At 47.9% G+C, this 11,805-nt stretch overlaps 2 protein-coding genes across 10 annotated transcripts in view; one reads left to right on the top strand and one right to left on the bottom strand.

The window, feature by feature from the left end:
* ACOT9 (acyl-CoA thioesterase 9) overlaps positions 1 to 2,719 on the bottom strand; it is a 28,651-nt gene extending 25,932 nt beyond the window's left edge. For 4 of the 8 annotated variants that reach the window (XR_003924177.2, XR_005932876.1, XM_030019625.1 and 1 more), the window contains exon 1: positions 1,001 to 1,092. Coding sequence is in view for 4 of the 8 variants with exons in the window: in XM_030019623.1 (XP_029875483.1) it covers positions 1,001 to 1,092; positions 2,586 to 2,599 (106 nt within the window). In the remaining 4 variants the exon portion in view is untranslated. The other 4 variants (XM_030019623.1, XM_030019626.1, XM_041124941.1 and 1 more) reach the window with 3 other exon arrangements.
* Positions 2,720 to 8,058: 5,339 nt separating this feature from the next.
* SAT1 (spermidine/spermine N1-acetyltransferase 1) lies at positions 8,059 to 11,148 on the top strand. 2 transcript variants are annotated; one of them, XM_030020298.2, is made up of 6 exons: positions 8,060 to 8,343; positions 8,649 to 8,700; positions 8,785 to 8,868; positions 10,073 to 10,174; positions 10,273 to 10,313; positions 10,634 to 11,148. In XM_030020298.2, exons 1-6 carry the CDS (start codon positions 8,278 to 8,280, stop codon positions 10,802 to 10,804), a joined length of 516 nt encoding a protein of 171 aa, XP_029876158.1. In that variant the 5' UTR covers positions 8,060 to 8,277; the 3' UTR covers positions 10,805 to 11,148. The 2 variants fall into 2 exon arrangements, with proteins under 2 accessions (XP_029876157.1, XP_029876158.1); XM_030020297.2 differs by having other exon boundaries at positions 8,059 to 8,343; positions 8,649 to 8,868.
* The last annotated feature ends 657 nt before the right edge of the window (positions 11,149 to 11,805 follow it).

Raw genomic sequence — 11,805 nt, 5'->3', positions numbered from 1 at the left:
CAATTTTGGAACAGAATGTCAAATATTTACAGTTATTATAGGCCAAAAAATACTAGTATTCCTTGGAAACAAATCAGAGGCAAGGCCAGGATGGCCTCACTGCTTCACTATTTTTACTGGCCTTCTAGGTGATATCATTATCAAATATCCAAATAAAAGAGCAGGCTAATATTTGCAAGTATGCAATGTTGTGTATCCTTGCTTCTCTCCTTTAACCTCCCACATTACTATTTATTAACAATAATGAAAAAAAGTTCTCTAACAACAAATAACCCTCATTTTCTCTTTTACTGGATAACCTGTGGTTTCTGTTTAGAGAACAAAGGGGAAATGATGACCTCAGAAACAAGCAGAATTCCATGAAGGAATTATTTGTGCCTGGCTCCAGCCCTTTTCCTCCTCCCCTTTTCTCAGTACATGGGATTAGAATGCAAGAAATTTTTTTTAAAAGCTTCTAAAACAGGAACATTATGGTTTATTACTATTAGAGTGCTAAAACAATCTTTCAACACAAAGCTCTATTCACAAGAGCATTTTCACGAGGCAATCCTGCTGATCTGATTAAAAGATTTCTCTAAGTTTACGAAATTAACGGTATTGACACATTAAAAGTTCTGTAAGACATTATTTCCACTCAGTTTCTCCATTTCTTGGCCATTCTCTCTAGTCGCCATAGTACCTGTCCATACTACGCTGTCTTTCTATCGAGGGCCAACTTGAGAAGCAGTTGTCCCTCCAGAAAAGAATCACATGCTCTTCCAAGACTGAAGAAGCAGACGAGCCAAAATCTGCAACTTCAATGATTATGCATAATTGTTGCCATTAATCTCCAAACACATGAAGTGATTTTCTGCTACTTCTTAAACACTTAAACTAGGAGCTAACAGTCAAGGGCATGCCCATTATCCAAACCATATTAACACATGAAGGGCAACCACCTGAAAGAATAAACTCCTTAGCAACGTTGCTAAATCTTCTGACGTACAGCCAATTACTTTACCTTCAGACATGTCAGGAAGCACTGGGGAGCCACTGGTCCCAGAAGTGAGTTTCCTAGCCAGAACAGAAGGAAGCTTCCTCATGGTGCACAACCTATAGGCAGAGTGGAAGAACTCAGTGTCATTAAAACTAATGCCATGAAAATGATTCAGGATTTATTTTTGGAATGGCGCCGATTACTTCAGAAACCCCACTCCTTATTCTTAGCCTGACTTTTAGAACCAGATTCAGTCAGTACAACAGTTCAAGCCAGCTGAAATTCCAGCTGATACCTGTCCTTATCCGAAAACAGAAAGGAAGAATGATTCGCTGGCCGCAACTGTTCTCTTCACTGACTATTCAGGTGCCCTGGGACAACCAGCTTAGACCGAACACCAACTTCTACGCTGTGGACATCCTAACACAGACAGGGTCTGTGTGCATCTAGGAAATCATCCGTGACCCTGACCATACACTTCTCCTGCACTTGGCTGGTGTGCATAGCAGGAGAAGGTGGAGTGTCCCAAGAAGGATATCACAAGGCCTGCCACATGGTCCCATTCAGCTAAGACCGGTCTCCTCCTCCGCGGCTTAGTACTGCCGCAACTCAGAACAAGCCTAAAGTGCAGGATATAATCGTCTTAGCTGTTTGGCAAGAAGGGACAACTACGAAACCCTTCAGAGAACGTAATCCACCCCACAATTCAGTAAGCGTTCAACCAGGCAGTAGCCAGCGCGACTCCTCCGGGCGAGCAAAACTGCGGTAACACAAAAGTACACAGAGGGTCAGCAGGAGTAAAACCCCTCGTGATAGTTCATGGCGTTACCCTGACGAGGAACACGGGTTGCCTGTCCCTTAATTTTCTTCAGCTGAGGCTGGGCTTTCACCTCAAAAAAGAAAGAGAGGCAAGTCCTCAGGCACCAGCGGAAAAGGAGGGCCATGTACTCATCTCTCTATATATATCTCTCTCTCGTGTACGTATCTACACATGCCTATCACGTACACACAAGCTTCCTCTGTCTGCGGACACACCAGTACTACTTAAGAGAGTAAAAAGGAACACGCACGCACACACACACGAAAAAAAAAGGGCCCTCAGAAGCCAGCAGGCTCTCGTATGCACCAGGGAGGACACGAACAGCAACGGTGAACCCCCCCCCCTCGACTCCCGCAGCTGCCGGCCTCGCGTCCCCCCGCACGGCCAGCGAACCCCTTCCCGCCCAACGCCCTGTCCCCCCGCCGGGTCCGACCGAGCCCGCCGCCCGCCTGAGGCGCCGCCCGCTCCCCACGCAGGCGGGACGGGGCCGACAAGGCCGGCCGCCATCGCTCGAAGCCGCCCTGTCAGTTTTCGGCCGCCGCGCCCTGACGGCGTCCCGCCAACCCACGCACCGAGCGCGCACACACACACACGCACACACACACGCACCGCGACAGCCCCTTCACGGGGGACGGCACGGCACCCCCCCGGGTCAGGGCGGCCTAGGGCCCGGCCCCACCTCCGCCGTACCGCGGGGCCCCGGCCGCGGGGGAACCGCTACCTCCTCCTCCTCCTCCTCCTCCCTCGTCAGGCCGCGGGCTAAGCGGCGCGGGGAGCGGGCAGCCTTACCGGGTGGCCAGCATGGTGCTCGCCACCGGGACCGGGACCGGGACCGGGACCGGAGCCGTTCCCCCAGCACGGCGAGCGCGGGTCTCCGCAGGGCTGTGCGCAAGCGGGGACGGGACACGGCCGCCGCCTCCTCCTCCGGCCGGTCACTTGGTGGCACTCTTAGGGAAGGTAATTGAGAGCCTTTGGGGTTCTCTGGGGAGGTTTAAAGAAAAGGCGGCCCTGTTAAATAAGCTGTGCGCTTTCCGCAGGCGGGGTAGTCAGCAGATGGGATGCTCCAGAATTACCTTTATTACTGGGAACTGAGGAACCTCAGGGCAGAGAGGACAAGCGGCCTGCGCCGGGGTCCGCACGCAGACGCCGTAGAGCCGGTAAGGAATATAACTCGGAGAACTAGCCGCTAACCGCGTCGGCAGCCCCCAGGGGCTTGTACGTGGGCGCAGGCCGTGGCTTTCCCACCGACCGGAGTGTATGTGGTCGTTCTCACCGGTCAGTTCAACTTGGCAGCGAAATGGTGCTTGCAGGAGGAGGCACGAGTTGGCAACGAAGTTGTTAAACATAGCTTGCTAGGGGCTTAACGAAGACGCCACTGAGATTGTACGAGGATATGAGCAAACAGATGTTCTAGCGCACAGTGAAAGTCCATTAAGCAGGTTATTCCATTATTTGCAAGAGTAACACCTGACCAGTCTTCTTTTCCTCTGTCACCTTCGTTTCGATAAACTGCATCCAAACAAACTAAGGCTATGTGAATTCAAAAATGGGATTCGTGACTTCTTCGTAAGAGACTTGTGATAGATCGCAGATTTCTGTTTTGAAAGACCGAGAGACTGAAGTGTGCCCCGCACACCGAGCGAAACCCGCCCGGAACCGACTCTTGCCACTAACACGGTTTTTCTGTCACGGATGCGGTGCGAGCGCTTCCCTCCTGTTCCGTGGACGTGTAACCAGGCGCAAGCGAGGGGCCCGGCGGGTGATCCTCGTCGGCGGAGGAGGCAGAGAGCGGGCAGAGCGGCAGGCGCGGCACGACGGAGGAAAAGCTCCTCTCAGCTGGGCCACAGCCCCAACCATCTCAGTCACAAGTCCCGTCCGCAGCTACAGCCCTGGTATATATGCCAGCTGACACAGTCACACGCCTCTCGCTACGTGACCGCCCGTAGAGCAGCTCTGCGTGTCTACAGAGGAAAAAGTCGAGAGCGCTAATTGCAAAGCTTCTCGTTCATCGGGTCGTGGGAAAAAATGTGGAAATCTGGCATGGGTGTGTGCTGAAGGTTCAGAAACCAAGATGCCATGAAAAGAATCGCCTCTGGACAGTGCAAAAGACTGTGCCAAAAGACAAAACTGTGATTGTGACATGTAAGAAAAACGCCTGCTCATCGTGCAAACCCCCATTAGTTTTAAAGAAAAATTTAAATTCCCCAGGTTTCTTTTTAGAGCCTCAGATACTGCACCCAAGAACACTGATTTAAGTATAGTGCAGGATCAGCGTCAAAGGGACTTCTACTGTACCCAAAACACAAAGTTATAAAATTGAGGCCTGGCTGGATTTATTCCCAACATTTATTTCTATAACTTTTATACCCCAAATTATTTGCATGCATGATATAGATGATTTGTGGATGCAGGCAGATAATTAGTTATGTCTAAATCCCAAATTCATCAAATTGCATAATGACAAATGACAGATGAGATGTATTAGCTTACAGGAATAGGGTTCTAATGACCTAAAATATGTCTTCAAAGATAATAATGGAAAATCACTGTCCTTTTATTTCCAGCATATGGAAATTAATGTAGTTTTATTATTTGAAACTGTTAATTTTGTGTTTGCCCCAAATTCTGAGCAGAATTCAACAATTCAACACGGCCTAGTGTTGATAAACTGTAATTGTAAGTTGCTTGAAAAAAATAATCTGGAAGCAACTGTGAACTCATAAATATCAATGCAAGTTCTAAGTATTGGGAAGAAATTATTTAGTTGAAAATGCTAAGAGCGTCCTGAATGTTGTCCAAAGACTAATCTGGAAAAATTACAGGTCAATACTGAATATTAATTGCATTTTCTGTATTTTGCTCCAGAGATGTGACAGGAGATATAATTTGGAGATACAATTTGGATTCAAATACTCACTGCATTTTAATGTGGAATAAGCAGTTCTTCTCCTTCCATCTTTTATTTATTATAAACAGAGAACCTTTGAGGCATGAGGGAGGCATTCATACAGGAATTCAAGGAATCTTCCCAGCGAAGGAGGAAATCAAAAATTAAAATACGAGAAGTAAAGAGAGTTTGATTAGTTGAACAGTAAAGAGTGGTGCCCACTTTGAGCCTTTCTGTCCAGCCTCCAAGGAGAGAGGATATTCAGACATTCAGATGCAAATAAAAACATGCTATCAGTACAAGTCCAGCTAAGGTCCCACAACTCCCTGAATAAATTGCTCAGTTGCATCGCCGTGGAAGGATCTTGGGGAGCTAGCATGGCTGTTTCCTGTAGCTTGAGACTAGACAAGACCTCCATCTCCGGAGAGGATGTGGGGAAAACTTGCCTCAGTCAGATACATAGCACAGTGTGTGCTTTCATTAATACCAGTTCCTGTTGCATGCTAAAAAAGAAAGTGGTGCTTGCTGTTTTGCGCAGAATTTTCTGTTTCTCCCCTTACAAGTAAGATTTAGGGAGGAGATAGGATGAGAATAAGATAAACAAGGCGCGTGATCTTTTTAGACAATTCTAACCATTCTACCCCTCAAACACCAAAGTACCAACCCTCCTGGTGGAAATGCAGATGGATTCACAGTCAGCAGGTTCTGCGTGGAAGAAGCTGCTGGCTGGTAACGGAAAAGCAAGCTAATCCAGACTTCAGAGCGTATTTCATTATAACAGGTTATTTCAACGTTGGTTTACCTTAAACACGTTTGCTAACCACTTTCCAGCATACCTGTTTGCGTAATTTGAGAAAAACTTGATCCTTTTCAGGAGACTTACCGCTACTCATTCCCTTGGAGAGAAATGCAACTAACCAGGCTGACCACTCAAGGATAAAATCCAAGCCCTATGCAAGTCATTAGAGATTTCACCACTAACCTCAGCTGCGTCAAGATGGCACGAAACCTGCTGAAAGACAAACCGGCCTGAGACAAAAGGAAGAAGCTGTAAAGTATAAGGCCCGTCAATCTGATTCATTCACACTACCGAGTTCTTTTGGAACCTTTTTGTAAAATATTCTTACCCTTCTTACTAATCTTACTTATTCTGAAAAAATACCTCTAGTAACATATCACTAAATAATTGCAGCATAGTCTCTGAGATCTAGATATCTTAATTATGTATTTTTAATTTTCCTTTTTTTTTAATTCTCTACGTTCCCTATTGTTTCATGAAACTATTTTTGATACTTTAGGAAATTTTTTAATAGTTTTTTCTTCTGCCTTGTGAATTTGAACACTAACTCCAGTGAACTGTATTCACTGGGGTAACACTGTATCAGTATATTTCTGAGCAAGTTAAAGCAGGACTTTGAAAAACAGTCAAGGTGGAAAATGCTTTTTTTTTTTCCTGAAACTTCAGCTTCTAAAATCATATGATTTTTCTGACTTGAGAATGACAAAAACCAGGCACTCTGTGCTCTTGCACAACAGGTTTCCTGACAGCACGACTTCCTCATTCTGAAATGCAAAACAAAAAGCGTTGACACAACACAAACATTGTTAAGTCTTTCACAGGGACAGTATTGCCCATTTCTGATCCCAGTCAGGTCATTTCTAGGGATTGAAAAAATGTATATCCATTAAATGCGTGTAGTTAGGCTGAGTCTATTCTTTGCTAGTTTATTCAGATTCAGTTTCCCTACCAAAAGCCCTGTCCTGAAGGATTTCCAGATCCATAATTCATGAAACAATCTTAACTTTTCCACTACTAGCCATTGGCTGTTGCTTTGTGTTTTGGAAACACTTGTGTTCTTTGGGTACCTCCATTTTTGCTCCAATAGAGGGTAAACTGAGAGCCAGTTAGGGTGTAAAATCCTAGGGTATAAATCCTAAATTACTCTTCCAGGACTCTAGGCACTTTCCACTGTCTCCCAGAGGATTTTCTTGGCTGACACCAGCCACCAGAATACACACTTCTTTATACAATTCTCTTGTATTATGTTCTGTGCTGGCCCCTCTGTCTAAATCATTGTTGGATATACTGAAAAACAGGGTGCGAGTGTTGTGAGAGTGTTTGGGAATCCGGGTTTTCAGGATTGTTACTCTGCAGCAGTAGCGTGACTTAGGGTCTTCCCATATCCCAAATGGCTGTTAAAACAAGTCAGATTAAGCTAAACGTAAAATAAAGAGCTGCTTTACAGTATATAAGGATGGACATGATAGTTGTGGAGTTTATAGAAGAGGGTGGAAAGAAAACCACGCGTATGCCAGAGAATTACGCTTCTCCTGGGGGTGGCCTAGCTGCTAGGTCTATAGACACGCATGGTCACCTGGATCAGGATCCAGCTCTCACTCTGCGGAGTAGAGCTACGTCTGTAGGTAATGCTCAGAGGAAGAGCTGGGCCGGGGGCAATTCCTCCATCCTTTCATACTCCAAAGCCGTTTTGGGGAGTTTACCCCAACTGAATTTCTACATCACACCCACCTCTCTCCTCAGGGACATCCGTACCTCCATCGGGAGGGAGTCTCGGCCTCCCTTATGGCAGACTGCTGGCAGATCCCTCCTGTTTTGAAACACTCCTGCCCTTTGTGCTTCTCCCAGCGCTACCCCTTCCTCCCCAGTCAGGCTGGTAAACCGGCTCGGTCACGGTGCGCGAAAACGTCCCAAGCCCAAAGTGACACTTCAATGTTTTGAACTCTTTTCCATCAGGGGCGTAACATGGTACTAGAGACCCGCCCCCCCCCCCCGCAGGGTTTGATAGGGATCATTACTTAGTATTTCAAGCAAGTTGAGAGCCTTTTTTTTGCTTTTCTCCACACCCCCCCCCCGCTGAAAGCCGCCCTCAGCGCGCAGCCTGCGGCCCAGCCGGCGCCACGACCCCCAAGATGGCGGGGGGGGGGGGGAGAGCTCCGAGTCAGGCGCAGTCGCGCTCGCCGGGGCAACGACGGGCTCACTTTTCGTGGAAGCCTGGAAACCGGTGCCGGGAGAAGCCCGCAGCCCCGAGGGACGCCAGGACGGGTTCCCCGGGAGGGGCTGGGGGGGTCCCGCCCGTCCCGGGCCGCTGAGGGAGAAGCGGAGCGGGGAGGGGGGGGGGGGGGGGGTCTGACCCGGGCACCCTGCAGCGCCACCCGGCTCCGCTAGGGGGCGCCACAGCGCGCCGGCGGAGGCGGGGGGGGGGGGCGAGTCACGAGCCACCCCGCACCAGCTGTTGCTGGCGGGCTGAGGCAAGACTGAGGCGAGGGGCGCTACCATTGGCTGAGGGCGAGCGGCGCAGGCGTTCCCATTGGCTTGCGTGCGGGGAGAGGCGGAGCGCCCTCGTCCATAAATAGGGAAGGCGGGCTGGGCGGGCGGCACAGTCGGAGCCGGGGAGGGAGCGGGAGCCGGAGGAGGGTCGCCGATCTGCTCAACGCCGGCGGGACATGCTCGCAGCCTGACTGACCGCAGGTGGCCGCCGCGCCCGGGACACGAATGAAGAAGCAGTTGCTCCTCCTGTTCACACATCGGGGACTCGTCAGCCGAGGGGGCCGCAGGGGGAAGCGCCGTCGAAAATGGCCTCGTTCAGCATCCGCGCCGCGCGTCCTGAGGACTGCCCCGACCTGCTGCGACTGATCAAGGTGGGGGGGCGAGGCGGGCGGAGGTCTCCTCAGGCGACGGTCGTCTCCTCAGGCGACGGTCGTCTCCTCAGGCGACGGTCGTCTCCTCAGGCGACGGTCGTCTCCTCAGGCGACGGTCTCCCCGTGCTGGGCGGCCGGGTTTTGGGGCAGATCCGCAGCCGTCTGGGGTAGGGGAAGGCGGGGGGGGACTCTTGCCCTTGTGTGTGAGGAAAAACAAGCTCTTGCGCAAGGCTGCGGGGGGGCGGGGAGCGGCCAATAGGGGAGCGGCAGCGGGGAGAGTCCGCTCACATCTCCTTCTCTTCCAGGAACTAGCGAAGTACGAGGACATGGAGGATCAAGTGGTGCTAACTGAGAAAGGTATAAGGGAGGCGTCTGCTCGCCGGGTTGGTAGCCTAGTGGCAGAGTCTGTAGCTCAGGTGCCGATTTATTCTGCTTTTCTAGAACTGCTTGAGGATGGTTTTGGCGAGCACCCTTTCTACCACTGTCTGGTTGCAGAAGTGCCAAAAGAACAGTGGTCGTCTGAAGGTGAGGCTTCCTGATACTTGTTTTTAGATGCTAAATATACGAGAGGCATCTTATACTTAAAGTTATCGATTATACGTAAGGTTCCGCCAGTGAGTTGGGGTAGGAGGAGTAGGTTAACTGTTAAATGCAGTAACATATAGTGATGCTCTGCTGAAGTAGTTGCTAATCCTGGAGGCGTGGGAAGATCAGGTATAACGTAATGTACTTGACTCCAGTTAATTAAATGGCTTTTCTTGTTTGACCCTGACTTACCTTTATGTAATCCTGTTGAATCACATTTTTTTCTTTAATTTGTCCCCAATCTTCAGGTTACAGTCTCTAGCTTCGCCATGTACATGGCCCTTCCGTGTACATGGATGGGCGGGGAGGTAACTAAAAGATCCGTTACACAATAAAGTAGATGATCATAATATGAGGTAAGGTCTACAGGGACAAGTGCTATTCCCAAACCTTTACCAAAGACACAGTAGATCAGAAATTTGTTTGCACGCTTCTCTTAGAGTATGTGCAGAGTGTTGTGGCAGATGTAGTTAAAATACTCAAGGCTTAGGTTTCAGTGGGCTGCAGTTGGAAGAGTTGGTTTCTCTTCCCTGCTGAGCCACAGAATTATAATTGAAGCTGCAGCTTTACTTACCTTGACTTTATGGTGCTGAAGGTAAAGAAACCGGCATGATGCTCTCAGTGGAAACATAAGTTGAGGTGCTGGAAAAGCTGCTGTAAAGGTGGCCTGTGAGCATGCCTTCTCACATAGTGTAGTTACTGAGGAATATACATTGAAAGATCAGTGTTCTTTAGAGTTTGACCGACTGTTTTGGTTGCTGAGGAAGCAGAGTTGGGGCAATCATCTAGACTGTGAACTGCTGTGTAAAGTTTCTGCTTGTATTCCAGAGTGGAAATACCGATAGATTGGTAGGGTATGCATTTGTTTGTAGAAAAAAGCCTTGTGTTAGCACTTACCATGCTAGTGCTTCTGAGGATTTCAGGGTATGGCAAGAGCAATCTTCATTCTGTTAGGTTGACACAAGTTTGTCAGAACCTGTATTTTCAGTTGTGTGCTTACTTGCAAACTTCATTCTTAATTCTAACCTAGTAGCAAATGTCTGCATGTCACAGAAAGAGAATCTGTATGTTTAAATATGCATGTAAGACTTGATATTCTTGCCTTTTAAATTCAGACTAGCTGAAGTTACACCCTTTGTTTCAGAACACTGCATTGTGGGCTTTGCCATGTATTACTTCACTTACGATCCGTGGATTGGAAAACTGCTGTATCTTGAAGATTTTTATGTGATGGCAGAGTATAGAGGTATGTATTACAGAATTAGATGAGTTGCTTCCTACAGTGCTTCTTTAAAATTAAAACTTATTTTTTTGTTGTGTGGTTTGTTTGTGGTTTTTTTTTAGGACTGGGCATTGGGTCAGAAATTCTGAAGAACTTGAGTCAGGTATGTCCAAGTGATAAGTCTAAACTAGCAGAACTGAGGACACATGGCAAGGCAGTATTCTTGCTTTTCTGCTAACTGCATGAGAGCGAGCTGCTCCTTCGGCACTACTCAAGAGTTAAATTAAAGGAGGTCATGGGACACTAGACAGCTTAAAACATTGTCTAGAGTCTGTTAAACAGTGACAAGTACCGAAGTGGCTGACGGAATGAACTTGATGACTTATGGTGATACAGTTAGTTGCTGAGTAGTCTCGCCAGTTCTCACTAGGCTTATCATCTGGGGCTGTTGTTTGAAACATGCCATGTTGCACGCTTTTGCAGGTTGCTGTGAAGTGCCGCTGCAGCAGTATGCACTTCCTTGTTGCAGAGTGGAACGAACCGTCCATCAGGTTCTATAAGAGAAGGGGTGCCTCTGATCTGTCCACTGAGGAGGGGTGGAGGCTCTTCAAAATTGACAAAGAATATCTCTTGAAGATGGCAACAGAAGAGTGAGAGATTATTCCAGCAAATAAATTCTTTCTGCGAATATGTATGCTCTCTGAATAAACTCCTTCTTGCTTTCTGTGTACAGTTTGTAGTGGAATAAAGTAGTATGGATGCTAATAATGAAAATGCTATGCAGGTGTGGTCATAGAGTAATTGGTACTGTGATCTGGAGTTGAGGCATCTCTGAAGTTGTGTATGTGCTTTGTGCATCCTTTACCAGTGTGGGCTTGTAATCTTTGTATATGGAAACTTCATTCTTGTAAGTGTCATTCAAATGTGTACAATGTACACACTGGTAGGGTTTGTTTTAATTATTGCCTTTTATAAAAATAAATAGTGTTTTCACTTCATGGCAGTAGTTTTGACTTTAATTCTCACATACAGTTTTCAGTTAGATAACATGCAAATTAATAAAAAGACTCTTGTTCAACCACACATTTTCAGGAGTGAAGCCTGATTTTACCCCTGTCCCAGAGAGATCAAAGGTGCGCAGGACCTGGTGATGGGGTTCTGAGCGGTTGTGCTGAAGCTGGGTGCTCGGAGGGGTTTGAGATCAACCTCTACTTGCTGTGTGGTGCAGAGCACCCTGTCCAGAGAGCATTCTGCGCAAGTGCACTACACTGGGGTTGCAGCTGGTGTGGTTGGAGCCCCTAAATGTGGCTACAGGTCTCTGCTCGCTGGAAAGCAGCTCCAGAAAATCCAGAGCTTGTGGCATTGCCTCCTTGGGACTTTCAGTTAACTGCAGAGCACCTCGGTCAGGAGCGTGTAACCTTGAGGGGGAAGGTGGATCCAGCTGTAGTTTCAAAGCCTAAATCACAAAAGTAGGTTTGACTGGTCAGGAGTAGGAGAAAGTATCTTTACAAACCACAAAACTCCCTTACGTGACTCTTAAAACATCAAACTTGAATGCTTCTGGTAATCTGGGTTTATGTATGTGATTTCAGATGCTGTGCACAATTTTTGCATGTGCCTCAGTGGTGTGTAGTGCGTGGCAGTGGTGAGCTGCC

This window comes from Aquila chrysaetos, chromosome 7 (genome assembly GCF_900496995.4).
Source record: "Aquila chrysaetos chrysaetos chromosome 7, bAquChr1.4, whole genome shotgun sequence".
NCBI lineage: Eukaryota > Metazoa > Chordata > Aves > Accipitriformes > Accipitridae > Aquila > Aquila chrysaetos.
The sequence above is the reverse complement of the archived record's forward strand: the minus strand, read 5'-3'. Positions and strand labels throughout refer to the sequence as shown.